The following is a 24998-nucleotide window of genomic DNA, read 5'->3' as shown; positions in this document are numbered from 1 at the left end:
ACAAAATGTGCAATCCTTCCAATGCAAAGTTTCTGACAGTGTATGGTAACATCTTTGGCAACCTTACTTTAAATATGAATTGGATTGTATGAGGTTGTCATTGGTTAGTCCATCTGATTGTGGTACTCTTCCGAGACTAAAAAGTTACTTCTTACAATCTGGTACTTACAGTAAATACCTCTGAGAGACATAAAAATACTATGGCAAGATATTTTACATTTACTGGGCATTATAAAAAAACAAAGGAATTTGACCTAAAAGAGGAAGGCCCAGTCCCAGCAAAGGCAATGGAGTACTGCCAGTCACAAGCTTCCTGCCTGGCACTTAGAAATGGTATCAGGGAATGAAAGAAGCCTCTCATCACAGGAAATACCCAGGGAAGAGACAGAGCCACAATTGTACTCAGTTCTTCACTTTAAAAAGTATGGACAAAGGAGACTGCTTCGGGAAAACCCATGGAGAAAACCTTCCCACATTCAGGTATTAAAATGGATGTTTTCACCCTATGTAGTTACCATGGAGACTGGGGCACAGGCTGACATTCTGCAGTTATTTGACTACTGGCCACAGGGAGGAAATTTTGGGTTGAGCATATTTTATGAAATAGCTATTTGCAAAATTGCTAAGGGCTTCATTAACTATCAAGATGCAGACAAACCATTCTTTCTATACTTTTCTTCATTAAAAAATTATGCATATTGGTGTTTTCTCTACCTGTGTTCTGTGGGAAGGTGCCAGATTCCCTGGAACTGGAGTTATAGACAGTTGTGAGCTGTTATGTGGGTGAGGGGAATTGAACCTGGGTTCTCTGGAAGAGCAGCCAGTGCTCTAACTGCTGAGTCATCTTTTCAGCCCCTCTTTCTATACTTTTATTTGACCACTGTTAATGGCCACTTAAGTGGTGTTTCCACATCCATCCTTATTTCTCTCATCACTCAACAAAGCAGCTACAATGATCTTCCTAAAAGGAACTCAAAATCCCATGGCGACAAATTGCCTAGCTTTAGTGTTTTTTAAAACACAAAACCACCCTATTCCACCACAAGTTCTTATTGTTATCATGACCTCTAATGGAACTCACGAACTTTGTGGCTCTTTCTCACTGTCTCTCATTCACATCCCTATCCCTTAGAATCAGGTACCTTCTCATATTGAAGTCTGCAGAGTTGCTCTTTGTTCCTATAAGGGCAAATTTAAATTAGAATCTACACACCGGGAGGGTCTAGGCCCTGCCCTGGATGAAATGACAGACTATGGACACCCCCATGGAGGGCCTCACCCTTCCTGGGGAAAGGAGGTGATATTGGGAGGGTTGGTGGGAAGGCGTGGGAGGAGGGGAGGGAAAGGGACCTGTGAAGCAACCTTGTTTCTAATTTAAATTTAAATTTTAAAAGAAAAAAAAAGAATCTACCCTACCAGCAACTGTAAAAAAAAACACTTCTTGCACCCCTCTAATCCCAGCACTCAGGAGGCAGAGGCAGACAGATCTCTGTCAGTTCAAGGCCAGCCTACACAGAGCTAGTTCCAGGACAGCAAAGGCTACACAAAGAAACCCTGTCACAAACAAACGAACAAACAAACAAACTCACTCCTCCTTTCCTCTTTCTTTTTCTCTCTGAGAAAAGATACAAAGAATTATCAGTACTCAGAAAATATAACTGTCTCACTGACCAAAAGAATAAAACCCACATCACCATTTCCCTAGTTGCAAAACTAACTGACAAAGCTTATGGGAAATGAGGAAGACCGCACACATTTTAAAAAATCTTGGAGAATGAGAGATTTTTTACATTTCAAGTACTTTTATTTTTGGTAAATGTAGATTACAAAATCTCAATATTAGTACTCATATTCAGATACATAGAAAACACAAATACCAATAGTGACTCGAACAAATTAAACATGGTTTTCATGTGCTGTGTGTACTCTTGCACAACTACCATTTAGGTTTTAAGATCATTCCAAGTCACATGAAACCACAATTGGTGAAACTTTTGAGTTTTTGATGACTTTGTAAGTTTCTGTTTAAAGGACTAACACATTGCATTATAATGAACACCACTGGAATGCAAAATAGAAAAAATAAAACAAAATGTAATTCAGACTTGACAGCCTCAAGCTGGTTTCTTCAAAACATAGGAAACAGAAATGTCGGCTAGTTTTATGCACTCACTGGGGGAACTGTAGGTAAAATATACATAAAGAAAACCCTACAGATTCTACTGAAGGAATACTGGGGACTTGGGGCACTATAGCTGATGAAAACAAGTGAGTTTACATGGAACTAAGAAATAAACTCTTTAATATGATAAAATCAATGAATTGTGTCTTACACCCAAAATTACAGCACTCCATGGGTTGAGGTTAGTGCGAGTTCCAGCCTAGCTTAGGCTACAGAGTGGAGTCAGGCTTATAAGAACAGATATTACTCACATGTCTCTGTCAAGAAACAACAAAAATGCATATCTAACCACATGGTAACTGTAAAGGGAGTACATATCCAAGTTTTTGTGTGGATTATGCATAAAATTGCTTTACATGTTAAGGAATCAAAACCCCAAATAACATTGTATCATTTTTAAGGAACAAATTAGTCACAATCACATAAGAGGCTGGTTGTATTTAAGCATACAAATCAGTAAACACTGTTTATCCAAGTTTCTGTGTGCATTATGCATAAAATTGCTTTACATGTTAAAGAATCAAAACCCCAAATAACATGGTACCATTTTTAAGGAACAAATTAGTCATAATCACATAAGAGGCTTGTTGTGTTTAAGCATACAAATCAGTAAACACTGTTTGCAAAGGCCTTAGAGAAGTGATTTCCACTTTAGTTAGTAGGTAAATAAATGTTGATAAATTCAAAGGCTGAGGGAATGTACTTCCTGACACCTAATGCAGTTTTCATAGAAGCAGGATTTTAACACACATGCCTTTGAAGACATGAAGATTTCTGACATCAAGAAACTATGAGAAAATCAAGGACAAAAGGATAAAACTCTATTTAGTAAATTTAAGAGGCCCCAAACACTATTTTCTTAGCACCCATTTCCAGGAGTACACTTTTTGTAAAGGCAATAGGAAGTTGTACTCAGACTGTGAATATTTTGTTTTGGGATTGTTTTCCAACATAACCCAGGCTGGCTCCATCCATGGAAGTCTGTGTCAGCATCCCCAATGCTAGGAATATGGACTTGAAAGCACCACAATGTACTTTTACTATCTTTTTTGAGACAGGGACTTTATAATCTAAACTGGCCCTGAACTCGCATAAACCTTCCTGCCTCATCCTCCCTAACATCTGAATTACAGACATATGCCATCACACTTGCTTCAGAAGGAAGCTGGAAAAATTGGGATCAGTGTGAGGCAGACTACCTACTGTTCTGTAACCTGGTTAAGTCAATGAAGATCTCTGGGCCTCTTTCCTCAGCTGTAAAGTCTCCAGAATAACATTAATTTCTTCAGAACTATAGAAAGACTCAAATGAGAGATTATTTACAGGTATACTCAACTCTAACGACAACTTAAAGCAAACAAAGAAATGACCAGAACAATGTTGATGCCTGGGTCCCATGCCATAGGTTCAGACTAAATTATTCTAGGCTTGACCCTCGGCACCAGTACACTTCAATTCTCCCCAGAAAACTCTAATGTATAGTCAGTCATTCCTGAGACCCACAGGCCTGCAAATCTATCAGAGGATGACCTGGGCATTCTGCCAAGATGCAGATCAGGACTCACAGAGTATTATTAGTCCAGAGAGTCTGCCTCTCTAACATGCTCTCAGGCTGTGTGAAGCTACTGCGCTACTCTGAGTAAAATACTAAATGGCCACAAAGTACAACGTGATAGTCCTCTACTCTTCCCAAACAACCTTTAGCAACGGTGGTCTGCACTTTGGCAAACAACTCTCTTCCTTATTCCCAGGACTGCAGTAAGAACAGTATACTAAGCCAGGTGTGGTAGTGTACATCTGAAATTCGAGCACTCAGGAGACTGAGGCTAACTTTGGCTAAATAGTTAAGATCTTTCACATACCAAAATCCCCAAAACAAAATAGCAATAAGATTCTGTAAAAAAATAAGCACAAAAGGGGTTCTGTTACACACAGAAAACACATGCCCCTGGAGGGATTATTTACACATTACAAGCACACCCAGTTGCTATCATACCACTGCTCCCCACATTCATTACAAATGACATAGGTCATTTGTTCATCAGGATTGGAATTCTGCTCCCAACCTGGAAGGAAAAGTGTTCCTCGGGCAATTACAGTCACCTTGCAGTTGTATTTCTCACAGCGCTTGCACTTTATTTTACTTGTCTGTGTGCCTTCAACTGTTTGGGGAAGGTGATGTTCCTGAATACTGGATTCTGTGTAGGAGGCTCTCAACTGCTTCAGTTCCTGGTTTGCCATGTCCAGGACAGTCATTTCGGCAAATTCTCTTGCAGACATGGTTCCAGAGAGCAAGTTTTGTTGTAAATGAGAATTCTTGGGGTTGTTCAAATTAGCAACCTTGCTTCGAATACAAATTTTATATTTTTTGATGTTGTTTGAATGAAGGGTAAAAATGTGCTCTTCAATTTCTCTTGCAAACTTCTGCCACAAATGCGTTTTTGTGTAATGTGTAGAAGAACTAGCTAATGCTGAGTAAAGAAGCTCTATACCTTTAGATCTAACAGACACTAGGGGATCTTGTAACGCACTTGAGCTCTTGCTAGTGAATTTAGAGTCACCACCCCCCAAATAGTCTTCATTAATTTCCATATCAGTGATGCTACTTTCAGCCCCAATTGCTGCAGCAGGCTTTGCAGCATCTTGGGATACAAGCCTAGAGAGAGACCTGCAAAGACCTGATATCTCATCCTGGCTAGAACCTAATTCCTCATCTTGGCTCACATTCTGAGAAATGGCTGCACTTTCTTCTTTATTAACATTAGAATGGAGTAATTTAAGGTTTTCCTTTGTTTTGAATTGTGTACTCTTATACAAAGCTCTCCACTTGGCCAGTAGACACTTGGCTTTCTTTTTCAAAGTCACTGAAGGACAGTTTTTGAGGACTCTGTATACAGCTCTGACTATATCTGTCTCCTGGAGATGCTCCTTAGACACATAAATAATTTCTAGCTCAGTAAGCTCTTTGGCAATATCCTCAAAATACCTTTTGGACAACAGCTGCTCAATCAGGGAGGCCCTGGCAATGATTTGTCTTCTGTCAGCCATCTTCACAGCTGCAAAGAAAAAAAAAGATGGTTCAATTTTTTAAAGCTTGCCTTTACCAGTTGCAACTCTTGGAGCATGAACTAGTACTTCTGCCAGTTATCCATCTGATGTTTTCTGAAGAAGTAATGTGATATAAAAGTGTGGCAGATTAGATAATACAACAATGTGAACTAGTCAACTTTCAAGACTTATTCTTTTTTTGTTTGTTTTTCGAGACAGGGTTTCTCTGTATTGTTTTGGAGGCTGTCTTGGCACTTGCTCTGTAGACCAGGCCGGCTTTGAACTCATGGAGATCCACTTGCCTCTGCCTCCCAAGTGCGTGTGCCACCAATGCCCGGCTCAAGACTTATTCTTAATAGCTGAAGGGAAAAGTAGCTCTACAAAGTTTCAGCAGAACATTCAAATACTTGTTAGAATATCAGCTATAACTTTTCAATCTCCAACTGGACAAATCAGTACCTTTCTAAATTAAGATTATTCAGGAACCTAGCATGGTACTGTATGTCTGCAATCTATCACCTGGGGATGGAGAAAAAAGAGCACGAGTTTAATGCAATCTTTGGATACATAGAAAATTTGAGGCTAGCCTGGAATGTATAAGACCTTGTCTCAAAAAAAGTTAGTTCATCTTGGGTGGAATTTGATGATCAAGTTGGGAATAAAATCATGCTCAGGTAAGCATCCATAAGACAATAATAAGCAAATACTGGGCTATTTTTTCCTCATATTAAATTATGAGACCAAGATACTTAATGCCTAGCCAGGTGTTGGTGGTGCACGCCTTTAATCCTAGCACTTGGGAGGCAGAGACAGGCGGATCTCTGTGAGTTCCAGGCAGCCTGGTCTACAGAGTGAGTTCCAAGACAGGACAGACTCCAAAACAACACAGAGAAACCCTGTCTCAAAAAACCAAAAAAAAAAAGATACTTAATGCCTTTATAATCTTTGTAGTGATAACTTTTCTGAATATATAAAAGGGAAACAAAACAAAAACGGGGATACTGATGTCTGAGCCAATGTAAAGAAACAGATATTACAGATTGGGAAGCATGTCTGCTGAACCCTGAAAGTCAACAGAGCACAATGTGCTGACATCTGAGCTGCTGGAAAAACGGTCAAATCCAGATGACCCACTTATTCTTTATTTGGAAATACTTTTAGATTTACACAAAAGTTATGAAAAAAAGAATACCAGTATTTCCTTTATGCAAATCATATGCCATATAAATGTATTTTTAAAAATCCCCCATTGTAGGGTCTTTTTTTAAGTTTGAAGAAAATTATTTTCTTTTTTTTTTTGGTAATTTTACATGTATGGGTGTTTCGCCTATCTGCATGTAAGTCTGTGCATCACATACATGCCTGGTATCTGTGGAGGCCACAAGAAAATATCAGACCCCCAAGATTGGAGTTATAGATGTTTTTTCTTGTAGAATCTGGCTTCATTAACTCATATGTGTGTGTTTTCTTCTGCTTAAAGTCCTTTAGACATTCCCTTCTACTCACAGGATGAAGTCTAGGCTCTGTCCATGGCATGAACAGCACCTCACCCTGGCCTTCTGCCTTGACTACTCTCAACCACAGACAGGCATGGCCCCATTTCACAGCTGTGCCTTGGCTACAGCATTTCCCTAAACCTGGCCACATGCTATCACCATAGATGCTTCTTAACTCTGACTTGTATTAGAATCATCCAAGGAAATCAAAGAAAACCTCAAGCAAACAATGCCAGGGGCTTACCCCAGATAGAATGAACTGGAGTCTCTTGAGACATGAGATTTGTTCAATTCTTCAGCCAATTCTGATTTAAACCACACACAGGAACTGAGCCCTCCAACCCACCCAACAAACAGGTTACTGCTCTTGTAATGAATACACAAAACGTCTCTAACTTCAGGTTATGTTAGGTAAGTCCATTACATAAGAAACTATTAAAAACCACTGCTGTGTACAATTCAAATTAGAATGCTTTGTATTGTAATGTAGTATATGCTGTGATATATATGATTCATGATAGTCTCCAATACTTACCTCTTAACAGTGGAAGGCAATGAACATTTACTGAGTAAGTCTATGGAACTATTCACGATCAGGTTACCCTCAGTTTTCACAATAAGCCTGGGATGTGAATTTCATCTGACAACAGAAAATCTGTGAAAAACATCAAATAACTACGGTGCTTTCATGTTTACTATATTTCAAAACTTTTTTGTCTATACTTCCCACATCTCCCTTAAACATACCTGCCAAACAGCTCCCGGGATATGTTCTTCTGTTAAACAAGTGGTAAAGCTTCCGGGGTGTTTTCTCTCCCTTCAGTTTGTGAGCTTCTTTTCTTGTCACTATACAGCAACTTCCTTCTTACTCACTCACTGTATGTCACCCTGGAAGACAAAGTCCACCTCAATTCTTGTTTTTTAAGAAAATCATTTAAAAATCTTCTATCATAAAACTAGAAAGGGGATATAATGAGAAGACAGAGAGGGAAGACAGGGTAATGGGATACATGTGACATGAAAGCAAAAGGGGCATTATCTGGGGCAAGGAAGGGAATCTGTCAGAGGGGAAGGGAACACGGAGAGGGCAGTGAATGAGGGAGATAATTAGAATAAAATATAATGACTTCTACTGGTGGTAGTGGCGGCGGCAGCAGCGGCACAGCACACCTTTAATCCCAGCGCTCAGGAGGCAAAGGCAGGTGGACCTCTGTGAGTTCAAGGCCAGCCCAGTCTACAGAGCTAGTTCCAGGACAGCCAACGCTACACAGAGAAACCCTATTTCGAAAAACCAAATCAAACTAAACAAAAACAACCCCCCCAAAAAAACCCAAAACCAAACACAAAATAAAACAACAACAAAAATTTTAAAATCCTATATAAAAAAAATCCTGTGACGTCCACTGTGATCTAATCAGGTAGGTCGAGAGGCAGAGGCAGGTGAATCTCCGTGAGTTCAAAGCCAGCCTGGGCTAGAGTGAGTTCCAGGATAGGCTCCAAAGTTACAGAGAAACCCTGTCTCAAAAGAAGTATAGTTCCTGGAAGTGAGGGGGGTATTAACAAGTTGGCTAAGTTTACTGATCATCCAGTGCCTCTACTTCATCATCTTTAAAATGGGGTGACTGCCACCTTGGATTAGTATTCAAATTAAAAGAGATAGTTTCTTTGTTGGTATTTTTGTTTTGTTTTGTTTTGTTTTGTTTTGTTTTGAGACAGGGTTTCTCTGTGTATCAGTTGTGGCTGTCCTGGAACTAGCTCTGTAGATCAGGCTGGCCTCACAGAGATCCACCTGCCTTTGCCTTCCTAGTGCTGGGATTAAAGGTGTGGACCACCACCGCCCAGCTTACATGAGACAGTTTTAATGAAGTGCTCAGTCTTTATAAAGTGACTGAAAATTATTTGAATTTACAATAGAAAGTTAAAAAACATTGCCAGGGGCTGGGGAGATGGCTCAGTGAGTAAAAGTTCTTACTGCCAAGCTTAACCATTTAAGTTCAATCTCTAGAACATAACAGAGGGAGAAAACTGACAATTATCCCACTTCTACACAGACAACGTGGCAATGCTCATTCACACACAATAAACGTAATTTTAAAATAAATAATCTTTGCCAGGTATTCTTGCATACATATAATCCTAGCACTCAGGAGGCTAAAACAGGAAGGTTGTCACCATACCAGGTGGTGTTCCAGGACAGGAAGTCAGCAAATACTCTCTGTAAAAGGACAGATAGGAAATACTTTAGACTTCTGGTAGAGGGACTTTTCAACCCTGCTGCTTTTATAGCAGGAACAACAGATACCAAATACTGAATGGGGCTGGAGCCATGACTAAGCAGTTGAGTGTGTACTGCTCTTGCAGAGGACAGGAGTTCAATTTCCAGCACCTACACTGGGTGGCTCACAACTGTAAGCTCAGCTTTGGAAAGCTCTGATACCTCTGGCCTCCGGTGGCACTGGTACTCATGTGCACATACCCAAACATCTACATACAGAGAATCATAATAAAATATGCAGGCTGGGACTGGGGAGATGGCTGAGCTGGGAAACTGCTTGGTGTGCAATGAGGACCTGGGTCTGAATCCCCTTCATCCACATGAAAAGCCAGGCTCACGGTGCACACCTGTAATTCCAGCAACGGGAAGGGAGAGACAGGTGTATCTTTGGAGTTCACTGGCCAGGCAGTCTAGCTGGAAGTGATGACTTTCAGGTTCCGTGACAGACCCTGTCTCAAAACAAAGTGGGAGGGACAGTAATTTCAAAAGTCATCTAAGTCGATCTCTGGCTTCCAGGCATGCATGGGGTGGGGGTGGGGGGATGGTGGTGCTGAAGATGAGGCTGTTGGTAGAGTGCTTAGCGAGCTCGCAGAGAGCTGGAGTTTGCTCCCCAGCACTGCACAAAGCCTGTCTGGTGAGTATTAGAAGCCAGAAAAGACTACAAGAGACCCTATTTCAAAGCAGAAAAAGGGCAGTCTGTATTTGGCCACAGGGCATCATTTGTTAAGGCCTTTCTTAGAGCAACACTGTCCCACATAAAGATTTCAAGCTACAGAAAAATTTCTAAATGTGTAACAATCATGTTAAAAACTGATGGAATTAATTATAGTTTTCCTTGGCCCAGTATATCTGAAATAATTTTTTTCCTTTAGAGAAATGTGGTGCTGGGGATCAAACACAAGGTCTTGTGCACACTAAAATATGTGCTCTACCACTGAGCTACACCCAAGCCACACCCCAATACTGTTCTTTCAAAATCTGACGGAAAAGGGGAATTCTTGTGTTAATTCTCAAAAAAAAAATCTGTTGTGCTTTACATTTTTAACACATTCCAATTCAGACCAGACACATTTCTTGGCAGTTGTACTTCAGTCCTAGAACATGTGCTAATATAATGTTTATACATTTTACTATTAACTCAGTAGTGTGGATATACGTATGTAAACACATATGTATAACTAATGTATGTGGACATATAAAAGCCTGTGCCAGGCAGTGGTGGCACGCCTTTAATCCCAGCACTTGGGAGGCAGAGGCAGGCGGATTTCTGTGGGTTCGAGGCCCGCCTGGTCTACAAGAGCTAGCTCCAGGACAGGCTCCGAAGCCACAGAGAAACCCTGCTTCCAACACCCCCCCCCAAAAAAAAGCTTTTACAGTGACAGTAAGAATAGGCCCTACAATGTGTTTCCTGAATGCACTTAGCCGCTTGCAAATATGGAATTCTGGAAGGGAATATATACATCTGTACTAAAGTAGCCTAAACGGAAAGAAAAACGACAGGAACGTTCACAGTGAAACTTCCCAGAAGCTTTTTGTGCAAACCAGCAGTAACCCATGCGCTTAAGTCTTTAAATCTCTCTCAACAGCAAAGGGGAAAATCGAACCTTCTAGCACTAGCTTATAGCTAACGGTCGAGCTTCACAGGAAGGCCCTGGCCGGGTGTGGGTGAGTGGGGTGAGATATCGCCGGCAGGGGCGTTGTAGGCACATAACGATCCTGGGGCAGGGGAGAGCGAGAGGAACCGGTCCGCCCAGAGCGATTCCGGTGGGTGGGGTTGAATACTAAACAAAGCCTGAGGAAATCCACCCCGAGGGACGGCCCTGAGGCCGCCACGAGAGCAATGGCGGCGCGCCGTTCGGCCCGCCCAAGCGACCTCAGCTAGAGGGGAGGAGGGAATTCAACCTTAGAGCCGCCCGGGCACAGGGCGCGCCTTGGCGCCTCTGCGAGCGGGGATGGGCTTCCACTGGAAACCGGAGTTAGCCCTTCAGCGGGGGCCGAGCTAACGGAAATGGCCAACGCCGCCGCGCTCCAACAAGCGCGGTCGCCGCCCTAACGTCCTCAGCGTCGCCGGAAGCGCAGGCACCGCCCTAGCGGCCGCGCGGCCGCCTCTTGAAGGAACTTCCGGCTCTTAGGGCCGGATGAGGTAACCCCCACCGGTCCAGAATATTCGGGCGAGAGAACGCGGGCGTGGGACCTGACGCTGACGTGCCCGGGAGATGGCGCCTGCGCAGAGCGATCCGAAGGGTGGGGGCGGACTCCTAGCGGGTCCCTGAGGGAGGAGCTGAGGCCGGAAGGGAAACTAACCTGCTGCCTGTTTTTCAGTGATGGAGTTTGTTGACTTGCTCTCCAACTTACTCTCTTTGTTTTCTGTCAAAACAGTTAAAACAGACGAACAAAACAAAACAAAAACAGACGGGCCGTGGTGATGGACGCTGGTATGCAAATACTGAAGAATAAAGAACGGGACAGGAGAGTGCCATGTTCGAAGCCAGCCTGGGTCAAATCTTTTTAAAAGGCTGGACGCGATACTTGCCTCCTTAAATAAATAAAAATAAAAAACTTCCAACAGAAAAATAAAATAAAGCACAAACGGCTCAAGGTAGTGGCTTGTAATTTTTTTTTTTTTTTTTTTTTTTTTAGTTTTTCGAGACAGGGTTTCTCTGTATTAATTGTTTTGGAGGCTGTCCTGGAATTCACTCTGTAGACCAGCCGGGCCTCGAACTCACAGAGCTCCCCTTGCCTCTGCTTCCCGAGTGCTGGGATTAAAGGCGTGCACCATAAACGCCCGGCTGTAATGTTTTTTAAAGGAAAAAAAAACCCCAAACCCATCATTAGAAAATAAAAGCAGCTGAACGTGGTTGCCTGTAGTTCAGGCACTCCAGAAGCAGAAACAAGAGAATCTCCACGATTTCAGGGCCAGCCAAGGTTACATATTAAGACCCTGTCTCTAAATAAATCAATCAATAAATGGCAGCAAAAAGACAAGGCATAATTACTGACACTTAACAGTAATTAGTCCAACAAGCATTGTTTTGTAGTTTGCATCAGATAAATGGCTGAAAGTAGTAAACAATCATTAGTCATGACCAACCTGAATTCACCTATGCATATTGTTTGCCTGCAAGGATTCATTAAAGCCAGTGGTGATTGAACTAGAGAATGTGGCCGTCTCCTTTGGCAACCTCCAATTCCAAAGTAATTTTGGGGAACGATTTAAGGAAGCAAACTCTCTGGTTCTATGCACTGGATACGATCAGAAAGCAGAGTGATTCTGTGATGAATGTAACAGATTTTACCTCAGTAGAGAGAGGACAAGGGACTCTCGCTGATCAGGAGAGGGGGGGACACACCTGATTATTTTTATGTTTTGGACTATGTTAATATCAGGGTATGATTACAAATGAATCTTGGTTTTGGTTTGGTTTAATACAAAATCTCATTTGCAGTGTAGCCCACCCTATAACTCTCTATGTACCTCAGGCTGGGCTCAAACTCAGGATAATCCTTTTGCTCTCCAAGTGCTGATACTATTTTGTTTTACTGTCTTGTTTTTTGATATGGTCCATCACTCTCAGAAAATAGCCCCATTTGATGCTGAAGTTCTCTGAAATTATTTATGTTTTACAAAACACCAAGGTCTTGATTGTCATTTTGACACACCTGGGGAAAAAAAGGTTGGCCTGTGGACACTCTGTGGGGCATTCCTTCCCTTCTCTCGAACCCACCGAGATCTGCCTGTCTCTGCCTGCCAAGTACTGGGATTAAAGGTGTGCGCTACCATCACCCAGCCATTTTCTGGATTTCTAATTGATGTAGGAGGGCTCAGCCCACTGTGGGAAGGCAGTGTTATCCTTGGGCCCAGGCTGTGTATGAAAGGTAGCTGAGCTGATGCGTTCCTGGGAACAAGTTGGTAAGGGTAAGCAGCATTTCTCCACGGTTTCTGCCTCAAGTTCCTGCCCTTTCTTCCTTCAACCATGAACTGCACTGTAAGAAGAAATAAGTCCTTTCCTTCCCAAGCTGTAGTTGGCCATTGAAAGGAAAAGTATCGGTGTCGGCTCAGGATCCCCAGGACCAAATTCTCAGCACAGAGACTTATTTGCCCCAGAGGCACAGAGGACAGGGATAAGGGACAAAGATAAGAGATAGAGGACAGAGAGAAGAGGAAGGGAGCAAGGGAAAGGGGGCAGGGGTATTTGTCCTGGAGGGACAAAGGTCTGCCTCAGGATAGAGAGGAGACAGATGTGGTACATAGGCAAATGGCGGTTTATAAAGGGAAACCCTGTGTTAGGACGAGGTATGTAATTTTAATTGGGCATGTTAATTAGGTGAGTCAAGGGGGCTTTAGATTGCTGGACTTCAGTACTTTGATAGCTGGACCTTACTTGGTAGTCACTCTCTGGAGAAGGAAGTAACCAAATAAGGGAATAGACCTTGGTGGTCATCTTAGGAATGTCATTAAATGGTTTTTTAGCAAGGAAGAGGGAATCAGGGAGAAGGGCAAGGCCTGCCAGAGTCATGCTCCACACGCTCGAGCTGTCCAGTGTCCCTTCAGTCATTGTGGTCATCACAGCAGCAGAAACCAAACTAAGATGTAGCCCAATAAGATTTTTGCTGAAGATCTGACAAGCATGGGCTTGTAGATAGAGGTGGGGAGTGCCAAACGAGGAACTGAAGCAACACTGAGGGGGGTTGGATATCGTGCATGAGAAGCTGTGGGTCAATTCAAGTATCAGGACTCTCCTAACCCTTAGTTACCAAGATGTGCACGAACGAGGCCTAGAAGTTTCAGGAGCCTGACTTGCGTTTGGCTTACAAAGAATGTTTGTCACTCTTTTGCTTCTTAAAAAAAGAATAATTTTGGATAGTTTAATTTTAATAGAATTTGTTTGAGCAAAGACTTATTTGTGAATTAGACAGTGCCCAGAACCAGACAAAATAAATAGAATGTATTCTTGGGGCAATATTGATAGCATGTAGAAACGGGTTGGCTGGATGCTGTTCCAAATGGGACTTAGTGTATACAGTCCGTTTACTTGGAACACTGTGATTGGCTGAAATTTGGCTATTTCTTATACTTGTCAGTTATGCTTGCAATTTCATTCCATTCTAGATTAGGCTGCAGTTCACCGTGCAGGAACTCAACAGGTCAGTGACAGCCTCAAGCCTGTAGCCTCCTATTTAATTTTAAATGCCTTAATGACATTTTTCTTTTTTCCCATTGTTAATTTTTGCTTCATTTTCTGAGTACTCTGGCCCACATTTGGAAGCATACAAGTAAAAATAAGCGGTGCTTAGTTCAGCGTAGAGTGCTTGCTTAGGGTGTACAAGGCCTTGAGTTCAATCACAACCACTGGGAGCTCAGGGGATAAACGAAGGGCTCTGAAACATCATTGTCCTTAAGAGGTAACCCGGAAGAATATTTCCTTTGTGATGGGATTTATAGTGCTCAATTCTTGAACTATATATATTTTCAGAACAATTGTACCACAGTGTTGGAGAATGTCTCAGTGGTTAAGAGCACTTGCTGCTCTTGCAGAGGATTTGGGCTTGGCTCTCTGCACCCATGTGATGACTCACAACTATGTGACGCTCTAATTCTAGGCAACTGATGTCTCCTTCTAGCCTCTGTTGTTACCAGGCACACATATGGTGCACACACATACATACACACAGCGAAAACACTCATATACACAAAATAAACAAAAATCTATAAAAGCAAATAATTGTACTAGAATGAAGGTGTTGCTGAGCTCTAGAGTAGTTGCCCTAGTATGTCAGAGACCCTAGGTTCAATCCCCCAACCAACCAGCTCTATTAAAGTTATCAAAAACTTCCCGAAGAATTAGTCTAAATATTGAAAATTATTTCAAAAATTGCCAGTAGAGCTTTCAGGGACATTATAACCAGCTTCTTATGGCCCTGCTATACCGAGGAGGAAAAAGGCATTACTCAAAAATTTGGAAAACAAAGCCAGATATAATCCCGATTCTCCTCTGGTGTGAAGGAAAAAAACCTTAAAAACTAAAACACAGTATATAATCTAAGATGCAAGCAATAATTACCGCATAGACCTGCCATGGCCACCACAATTGCTACCTGTGGCTATTTATGATTAGATACAACATAAAAGTCAGTTCCTCAGTTAGGCTATTTATGATTAGATACAACATAAAAGTCAGTTCCTCAGTTAGGTTCAATCTATCAAGTCCTCAGCCACTGTGCCTAATGGGTACTGTGCTACACGGCACAGGTAGACAACAGTTCATTACTGCAGAAAGTTCTGTTGAACAGTACTGGCTCAGCTCATCTGCAAAAACTCTGTAACAGCTGCAAACAGACAAAAAGAAGGCTGATGAGAAGTTCAGTGTTTGGGGCAATTTTAAGTAGACTGTCCATAAAAGTAGGCAGTTTTTGACACATAGGTTTGGGGTCTTCTGTTTTTTTTGTTTGTTTGCTTGCTTTTTTGACATAGGGTTCTCTGTGTAGGCCTGACCATCCTAAAACTTGCTCTGTAGATCAGGCTAGCCTCGAACTCCACCTGCCTCTGCCTCCTAAGGCGTGGGCCACCACTGCAGGGTGGGTCTTTGCTGTTTTCATTTGAAGGTTTATTTCTTTTAAGTTTGTTGATTTTTAATTTTATACGTGTCAGTGTTTTGCCTGATGGTACATCTGTGTATCACGTGAGTACCTGGTGCCCACAGAGGGCACCAGACAGAACCCCTGGCTGGGAATTGCAGCTGGGTCCTCTGTAAGAGCAGCAAGTGCTCTTAAACAGTGAGCCATCTCTCTCTCTCCAGTCCCGGGTCTTTGTTTAACAATCATCTTTCAGCTGTTTTGATACCCTGAGATTCTCTTGGATAAATTTCATTTAGTGCAGTGGAAACTCTTTTTCAATTCTAATTAGGTCTCTGAGTGGCAACATTGATTTCCTGCGCGTTCAGAGACAGCCCCTTCCTGTAAATTCCCAAGAAACAGAGGCAAAAATCCTTCCTAGGGCCTCTCTAAAGGCTAGTGTTACACATTTACTCAGGGATAGGCTGCAGATGTTGTCCATGGAATGAAGTCAGAACAACTGCATCCTTGGGGGAAGGGTTTTTAAGGTGCTGACTGACATTCGTTTCCTGATTAAACACCAGGACCAGACTTTGAGCCTAGCTAGGGATGTTCGTAAATGTCAGACAACATAATGGATGGGATTATTTTTTTGAGCTGTTCTCTTCAAATCTGAAGAGTTACAGAATGGCAGAAAATACTATAAAAAGGTAGAGTGTAGAAACACAAACTCCTTGGTTAACTTCTGCAACAGATACCTCAGACATACACAGGTCAAAGGACGCAGCAGTAGTGCCTATTCCAGGAAAAGTTACTTTCTGCATAGATCAGACAGTGGCTGGCTGGTGGGCCAGGGACTGATTAATAGGCAGATCTGAGTTCCAGGTCAGCCAGGGCTACACAGAGAAACCCTGTCTCAGAAAACAAGCAAACAAACGAACATATATAATACATACATATATACTTTAAAGTTTAAAAGCACAATTGTTTATTATTGTGTATGGGAACAGGAGTCACAAACCATTGGATGTATGTGTGGAGGTCAGAGGACAACTTTCGAGAGCCAGAACTCTCTTTCTACCATGAGTTCCAGGGATCAAAATTAGGTTGTCAGGTTTGGTGGCAAGCACCTTTACCACCACCACCACCACCGTGTGTGTGTGTGTGTGTGTGTGTGTGTGTGTGTGTGCGTGCGTGTGTGTGTGTGTGTGCGTGTGCGTGTGCGTGTGTGTGTGCTTGCATCTGCATGTATAGCATACGTTAAAGACTTTTCACCTTTTTTTGTTTTGTTTTTTGATACAGGGTTTCTCTGTGTAGCCCTGGCTGACCTGGAACTCAGATCTGTCTTTAATCTGGCTGTCCTGGAATTCACTCTGTAGAACAGGCTGGCCTTGAACTCACAGAGATCCACCTGCTTCTGCCTTCTGAGTGCTGGGATTAAAGGTGTGCATCACCACAGCCTGGCTAAGACTTTTGCATAAAAAAAACTGTGTTAAGGGATTACTTCATTGTTGTAAGCCCTTTATTTTGGAGACAAGGTCTCTCTCTGTAACCCAGCCTTGAACCCACAGTGATTCTCCTGCTTCATGCTCCTGAGTGCTGTAGTTTTTGGCATGCACCAACAGTCCTGGCTTGATAAAACCTTTTATAATTAATTGTCATGCATGTTTCTAATTTAAATTTAAAAACATACTAAAAGAAAAAAGAATATTGTTGCTCATATCTGGGTAAGTGCTGGTATGATCCTGATCGTGGAGTATCTTTTTTTTTGTTTGTTTGTTTTTTATGAGACAGGGTTTCTCTGTATTGTTTTGGAGGCTGTCAGTCCAGCCCAGCCTTGAACTCAGAGATCCGCCTGCCTCTGCTTCCCGAGTGCTGGAGTGCTGGGATTAAAGGACTTTGATGGGATAGACCCAGCTTTAAGCTTACCTTGTAAGCAGCTAGTCAGCGTACCTGTGTACCTAGGTAAACAGCTTCCTGACTTCAGGCCCCTTTGTGACTTTTCTTTCTTTGAAACAGGCTATTATGTAGCCCAGGCTGGCCTTGAACTTTTTATGTAGCTGTGGTGGCCTGGAATTTTTTAAAATCCTTTTTCCTCTACCTCCTGAGTGCTGGGATTACAGACATGTGCCACCACTACACACACACACACACACACACACACACACACACACACACACACACACGCACACACACACACACACACACGCACACACACGCGCACACACACACTAACTAATAATAATAAGTACATTTAAAAAGCATTTCTAGTTTCATCTAACAATAGTACTTAAATCACTCATTGCTTTCAAAGATCTGTCCTTTCCTCTGCCCAGCAAAGAGAAAGAGTTGTAAATTTCTTCAGTGTCTTCAAAACCCAGGCTCTCCACTCTTTCTTTTCAGGATCAGTGTAGGTATAGAGGAGGAGGAGAGAGGGAGAAATTTCTTATTTGATTAGTGTGTGGACTTGAATGGAAGTGTAACCCCACAAAGATAGCTATGTCTACTTCCTCACCCTGGAATCCATGCATGGGACCTTATTTGGGAAAACATCCTTATACTTAAGCTACCATAGATTGATGGATTTTTGTTGTTGCTGTTGTTGTTGTTTTTCGAGACAGGGTTTCTCTGTGTATCTTTGGAGCCTAACCTGGCACTTGCTCTGTAGACCAGGGTGGCCTCAAACTCACAGAGATCCACCTGGCTCTGCTTCCTGATTGATGGCAACTGAACAAGCAAAAGAGCCAGGCAGTGGTGGTGCACACCTTTCCCAACACTGGGGAGACAGAGATAAGTGGATCTCTGTGAGTTCGAAGCCAGCCTGGTCTACAAAGCAAGTTCTAGGATAGGAAATAGGCTCCAAAACTACAGAGAAACTCTGTCTTGAAAAACCAAAAAGAACAAGCAAGAGAACAATGAAGGACCCATAGGTCTGACTTCAATCATAATCATAAGATGAGAATTCAAGCACATGTTTTTTTTTTACGATTTTGTTGCTAGACATCATTCAAAGTCTCTGAAATTGCAGAAAGATGTAGAGAAAAAAAAAGCACAACAAGAAATGAGACAAGGGGATGCTATTTCACTTAAATACCTCCTCTTGTCTATTCCATTGGCCGTCCAGTTGCCCTTTAGAAATCTGAGCTGAGACCCAGCATCTGGGATTTCATTCAGTCGGTGTGGCTGGTTTCCAGGACTACAGATGGCGGCCAGAGATCCCGATCCCGATCCCGACGTGTGGTCTGCTTCTGGAAATGGCTCACTTCACTTCGGTTCTTGGGCTTTCCTTTTAAAGGGAGGTTGTTTGTTTCATTCAAACAGCCAGTCATGAGTGTTGACCCACAGGGCATGGGGCTGTGCTTCCTTATCTGTCTGTCTATCTTTCTTTCTTTTTTTTTTAAACCTTGTAGCTTCATGGCACTTTCTCCCAGACTGATAACTGTATGCTTCACCCAGAGCCCTTTCTACGTGCCTGGAGCCAGGCAGTCCCTTCATCAGAAATCATTATAAAGAATGGCTGTGTTCTCTACGGTCTTTTGTGGAGACACACTTGGTCAGAAGTATACTCTTCTGATTTGTGGTGTGCGAGAGAAGCGCTTTTCCGCTCACCCTCATTTTCCCCACAGTAAACTCTTGCATAGTAACTGCACTGTTTGGTTTCTGTGATAGTATTAATGGCAGTCGCTTTTCATCTGAAGGCGGCTTCAAAGGCCACCTGGTTTCTGGTTGCTGAAGAGAATGGAAGGCATCATCTCCTTTGTTGTGAGGCAGTCACTTAGCTTGGTATTCTGGATGGAATGGACAAGCTCTCAATTCGAGCTTGTGCATGATGGGATCTGGGTGGTAGACATTGATGGGACACAACCAGCTTGCTCACTTTGTAAACGGCTAATCCAGTGCTTGCCCTAGGCGGAGGCAACTCCCTGACCTCAGCACCTTCTGTGACTTTTTCTTTTTGAAACAGGAACTCTTGTAGCCCAGGCTGGCCTTGAACTTCTTGAACGCCAAGGATAACCTTGAATTACTTATTCTCTTTTCTCCAACACCCAAGTGCTGGGGATACAGGCATGCACTGCCATGCCCAGTAGTTTGGACCTTTGGCTTAAACAAAGAGCTTCTTGTATGCTAGGTAAGGATTCTATGCCTGATGGCCAGCCATCCCCATCCGCCAGTATTTCTGACTTTTGAGCAGAATACTGTGGAGGCTACATGACTGTGGGAGGTCATGCATGCGAAGATGACATCCTTAGCAGGCCATGCCTGCAATGGCTCCTTGTCCTGCTTCTAGCAGTGCCGCTCACTTCCAAGGCTCCTGTGGACATACACACTACTGTCCTTGCTGTAAGTGCCTCGGGCGGGGTCTGTTTCTGCAGCTTGCTACCAGCCCATACTGACACAGTCCTGTGTGTGTGTGTGTGTGTGTGTGTGACTCTGGGATTTCAGGATAGGTCGATATTGAAGTTACCATGGTGCTGAAATTTCCCTTTGGATTAAGGCATTGGGTGCTACTTGTATGAAATATTACCCAAGAAAGGGTACACTGGAAGCTCCATATGTTCCCTGTGCTTGTGCTGTAAGATTCACTTGTCGGAGACCAGCCACATTAGACACAGAACAAGTAAGCATTAGCAAGGGTGAATTGAGAGAGGTCTGGAAGACTGAGTACTTCAAGGTCTCAAGCATGACTGGGTTGGAAGGGTTTTGGTTACACAGAGAGAAGCAAAGGTTCACAAAAGCCTGGGGAAGAGGTAGAGAGAGTAGCAGATGCCTGTCTGATGGTGTCTGCCTGGTGGTAGTCCTGCACCAAGACAGTGGCTGCCACCAGGGGGTGCGGTGGGATTTCTGAGAGAAGATTTCAAACACTGCAGGATGCAAAGTGTCTTGTGTTCAGCTGGAGAGCTGTGTGACTATGACTGAGACTCATCTTTGCAGAGAAAAGATTTTTTTTCTTTCTTTCTTTTCTACCTCGCTCACTTTATTCCCTCCCCGCATTGGCTTTGTTTGTTTTGAGACAGGATCTCTCTATGTAGCTCTGACTGTCCTGGAAATCACTATGTAGAACAGGCTGGCCACAAGCTTACAGAGATCTCCCTGTCTCTGATGGGATTAAAGGTGTGGGCTACCATGCCCCGGGGCCCCCCCTTGACTTTTTTGAGAGCGTCTCATGTAGCTCAGACTGGCCTTGAATTTGCTATGTAGTTGAGATTATGCACTTCTGAGCCTCTTGAGTGTTTACAGGAATGTGCCACCATATTCAGCCCAGGAAAAGCAGTTTTAGATGGAGTAACAGGATACAAAAGGGACTTTAAACACTTCTCAGCAAGACCAATTTCCCTCAACCTCAGTCCCTCTCAGTACTGTACTGGCGTTCATCATTAATATCCAGATAATGTCCAGGTTACATTGGTGGGGGACCTGAGAGACATTCCCAATGTAAACTCTTGGTTGCTGGATTATACATGAAACTGTGTGTAACTGAAGTCATAACCTGCCTGGTGTTGAAATGTGGATTCACTCTAGGTTCTTCAAATCATGAAGCAAAATTTCACATACAAGACATTCAACTTTGACAGGGGTGGGATGGGATTGAGGGTAGACAACTTTCAGTTTTTAAAAGCAATTTCTATTGAACTATTACATACATTGAAAAGTCAGTGCACCAGCCATTAAGTGAACTGTTCAATACTTTTCACACACTGAACACACCCATTCAGAAGCAGAAACCACATACACATATATAGAAACACACACACACATATATACATCCCACACCCCTCAACACTAGAATTACTTGTTTTCCTGCAAGTTTTCCCTAGTGGTTTCTTCCAGCACCTTCCCACAATGGTAAACACACATCATTGATTAATTTTGCCTGGTTTTGACCCTTATACAGCTTATAGAGCACATAATAATGCTGTCTGGATGCAGTTAATGTGTGTTGTCCTTTTATTTATTTTTTACTTTATTATACTATTTTTTGAGGCAGGGTCTCATTATATAGTTCTGGCTAGCCTGAAACATATTATATATTTTACCCATCTGGCCTTGTACTCAGGAATCCACCTGTCTCTGCCACCTAAGTGTTGGGATTTAAGAAGTGTGCCATGACACCCAGTTGAGTGCTTCCTTTAAAAAATCCACCTGTGTCGCTATGAGTAGCATTACACTCACTGTTCATTCTCATTTCTCCATAGCATGTCATGGGATGTCTACAGCAGTTTATTCATTCTGCTCATGATGGAAATTATGGATATGTAAGGTGTCCACTTGGGCTATGACCAATCAGTGCTACTACTTATTTCCACTGTGGTAGAACTCAGATTCCTACTGTGGTAGAACTCAGATTTGGGAGCATAAATGATGCATCATCACAAATCCACAGCACCAAATTTCCTGCATGGTCTTTGTTCCAGAAAAAGACAAATTCAAATGTGGTTTGAGCCACACTGTCAGTGAAATCAATATGCAGGCTCTCCAAAACAAAACAAAACAAAACAAAAAACCCTGCTGACAAGGAAGAAGCAACTATTTCTTGATTGATCATATTTAATCCAAGACCATTCATGTGATGGGAAATGAACTCAGAGTGGGAGATGCTATGACAAATGAGAACATTAGCCTAGAAATGGAAAAGAAAATCCTATATGATGTTTCCAAATTGGCTAAAGGTATACACCTGAGAGTCTTTTTTCTTTGATTTTTCATTTGTGACTTGGCTGTCTTAAATCAGCTTCAGGGCAGTCCTTCTTCATTCCATGCCAAATTCTCAACACAACACTATACTTCTGTCTTCCATGACATAAGTTGTAACGGCTAGAATTTTATGAAGCCTCATTATGATGTTGAGAACATAATTTCAAAATGGTTGTAAACAGCCACTCCAATCTCTGACTCTCATCTTCCACTGGAAAATTTATAAATTTTCAAAAAACACATCTGCCAGGGTCTGAAAAATGCCAAAGTCCATGATGTCATACCAGCCGATGACCAGAAATAATACAGCTGCATCTACATAGCACAGAATATGTTGAATGGGGCTGGGCGTTGGTGGTGCACGCCTTTAAACCCAGCACTCAGGAAGCAGAGATAGGTAGATCTCTGTGAGTTTGAGGCCAGCCTGGTCTACAGAGCGAGTTCCAGACAGCCTCCAAAACAATACAGAGAAACCCTGTCTTGAAAACAACAACAACAACAACAACAACAAAAAAAGAATATTTTGAATGGAAAGAGAACAAAGCTTTTTGACATTTGTAATCATGGTCTGTCTGAATGAAAGAGAAATGTGGTTGAATACACACTTAAATTGACATTTTTTGTTTGTTTGTTTTTGGCATTTTGTTTCTTCCAAGACAGGGTTTCTCTGTCTGTCCTGGAGCTCACTTTGTAGATGAGGCTGGCCTAGAAATCACAGAGATCTGCCTGTCTCTGCCTCCAGTGTCTGGGATCAAAGGCGTGCACCACCACAGCCAGCTTTATTTGTAGTTTTAAAAACAGGGTCTTGTGTAGCCCAGTCTGGCTTCAAATGTGGTATGTACCTAAGGATGAACTTGAACTTCTGATCTTCTTGTCTCTACTTCTCCTGTACTGGGATTACAGGTATGTGTGCCATGCCTGATTTTATACAGCGTTGAAAACTGAACCCAGGACTTTATGCATGCTATGTTGAAGTCTACCAGTTGAGCCACATCTCAAGCCTCTGCTGGCACTTTTTAGATATTATACAGTCTAAGCATGAGAGAGCCTCGTATTTGTCTAAAGACTTAATTTCACTTGAAACCTTTATACTGAGACTTGGGAAGTAGCTTAGTGGTAGAGCATTGGCCCAGCAGATGCAAGGCCCTAGGTCCAATCCCTAGAATGGAAAGAAACAAATAAACAATACTCCCCAACCTAAAACCAATGGATTGAGAGAAATTCATGAATGTTCAATAAAGACCAGTGTTTAAAACAGAAATGTATTTTGGCATTCACTATCTTTGCTCCTATTCTGTCTTGGGGCAGAGTTATCAGCATCAGTCTGAAAACATTTATACAAAATGATGCTAAGTACTCATTATTCCATTCAGCCTGTAATTTTTCCCCAAACTCTTTAAGTATTCTAAAATGCAAGACCACTTGACAAAAGAAAAACAACTTTGAAGCAGAGTAACAAAATATAACATGTTCCCAAATTGACAGTTCTCCCAGAAAATTGTGAAATGCCTTCACTCTATGTGTGTTTATTTTGAAGAAATATTTTAAATCACCTGAGTGCTATCTTACAGTCTGACTGGAACAGAATTTAAACAGCAGTCCTGGCAAAAGTGAGTTCCAGGAAGGACTACTCAGAGAGAGAGAGGGAGGGAGGGAGGGAGGGAGGGAGGGAGGGAGGGAGGGAGGGAAGGGAGGGAGGGAGGGAGGGAAGGGAGGGAGGGAGGGAAGGAGAGAGAGAGGGAGAGAGAGAGAGAGAGAGAGAGAGAGAGAGAGAGAGAGAGAGAGAGAGAGAGAGAGAGAGAGAGAGAGAGAGAGAGAGAGAGTGAGAGAGCGCGCTCTGCCTGTATCAGGAGAGAAAACATTATTTGCAGTGCTATGGACTGGTAAGGATCCAGTGTTCCTATCTGTCCTTTCTAACTGTCATATACATCTATTAGAGTCCAGAGAGTCACGAGTCTGATGGTAGGTGGGAAAACTCTGAGTGTCCAGTGTTCTTTGCAAAAAAGTATTGTACTGTCTTTTTTCCCCCTGTACTGTCTTTTCAGGATATGTATGCAGTGAATAGATTTAGTGACTATACATAGTATCTTCTTTCTGCAAGACAGATTTGGTGCTCTCTTTCTTTCTCTCTCTCTCTCTCTCTCTCTCTCTCTCTCTCTCTCTCTCTCTCTCTCTCTCTCTTCTCTTCTGATAAGATCTCATGTAGCCCAGGTTAGCATCAAACGTGCCACATAACAAAGGATGACCATAAACTTCTGATCTACTGGGATTACAGGCAGGCACCACCACTCAATTTATGAGGGGCTGAGGACTGGCCCTAGGATTTTGTGCTTGCCAAACAAGCACTGCACCAAGCCACCCAAGCCCGTTTTAGTCAATTGTTATGAATACAAAGTATTTCAACAGAGAAAAGAACAAAAATTAGGGCTGGAGAGATATCTCAGAGGTTAAGAGCACTGACTGCTCTTCCAGAGGTCCTGAGTTCAATTGCCAGCAACCACATGGTGGCTCACAACCATCCGTAATGAGATCTGGTGCCCTCTTCTGGCTTGCAGACATACATAGAGGCAGGATGTTGTATTCATAATAAATAAATAAAATCTTTTAAAAAAAAAGAACAAAAATTATATTTTCCAGAATCACACACTAGCATATCCTTTTATCTTACTGTGACATAAAGTGGTTAACTGGATATGATTATAAAAAATTAAATATGCAAGTTTGACTATGAGAGAGCAGACTGAGGCACTTT

General features: G+C 42.4%; 1 protein-coding gene across 3 annotated transcripts; it reads right to left on the bottom strand.

Moving 5' to 3' along the window:
• Positions 1-1782: 1782 nt before the first annotated feature.
• Tceanc (transcription elongation factor A N-terminal and central domain containing) lies at positions 1783-11041 on the bottom strand. 3 transcript variants are annotated; one of them, XM_021229563.2, is made up of 6 exons: positions 10904-11041; positions 9349-9450; positions 8904-8941; positions 7474-7614; positions 7262-7381; positions 1783-5238 (listed from the first exon to the last, which is right to left on the bottom strand). In XM_021229563.2, the coding sequence occupies exon 6, from the start codon at positions 5228-5230 to the stop codon at positions 4151-4153; it is 1080 nt and encodes a 359-aa protein (XP_021085222.1). In that variant the 5' UTR covers positions 5231-5238; positions 7262-7381; positions 7474-7614; positions 8904-8941; positions 9349-9450; positions 10904-11041; the 3' UTR covers positions 1783-4150. The 3 variants fall into 3 exon arrangements, with proteins under 3 accessions (XP_021085222.1, XP_005074241.1, XP_040599983.1); XM_005074184.4 differs by lacking the exon at positions 10904-11041 and adding an exon at positions 10606-10761; XM_040744049.1 differs by lacking the exon at positions 9349-9450 and having other exon boundaries at positions 10904-11016.
• Positions 11042-24998: the final 13957 nt, after the last annotated feature.

This window comes from Mesocricetus auratus, unplaced genomic scaffold (genome assembly GCF_017639785.1).
Source record: "Mesocricetus auratus isolate SY011 unplaced genomic scaffold, BCM_Maur_2.0 Super-Scaffold_100003, whole genome shotgun sequence".
NCBI classification, from domain to species: domain Eukaryota; kingdom Metazoa; phylum Chordata; class Mammalia; order Rodentia; family Cricetidae; genus Mesocricetus; species Mesocricetus auratus.
Note: the sequence above shows the minus strand (reverse complement) of the source record. Positions and strands in the feature narration are given on the sequence as shown.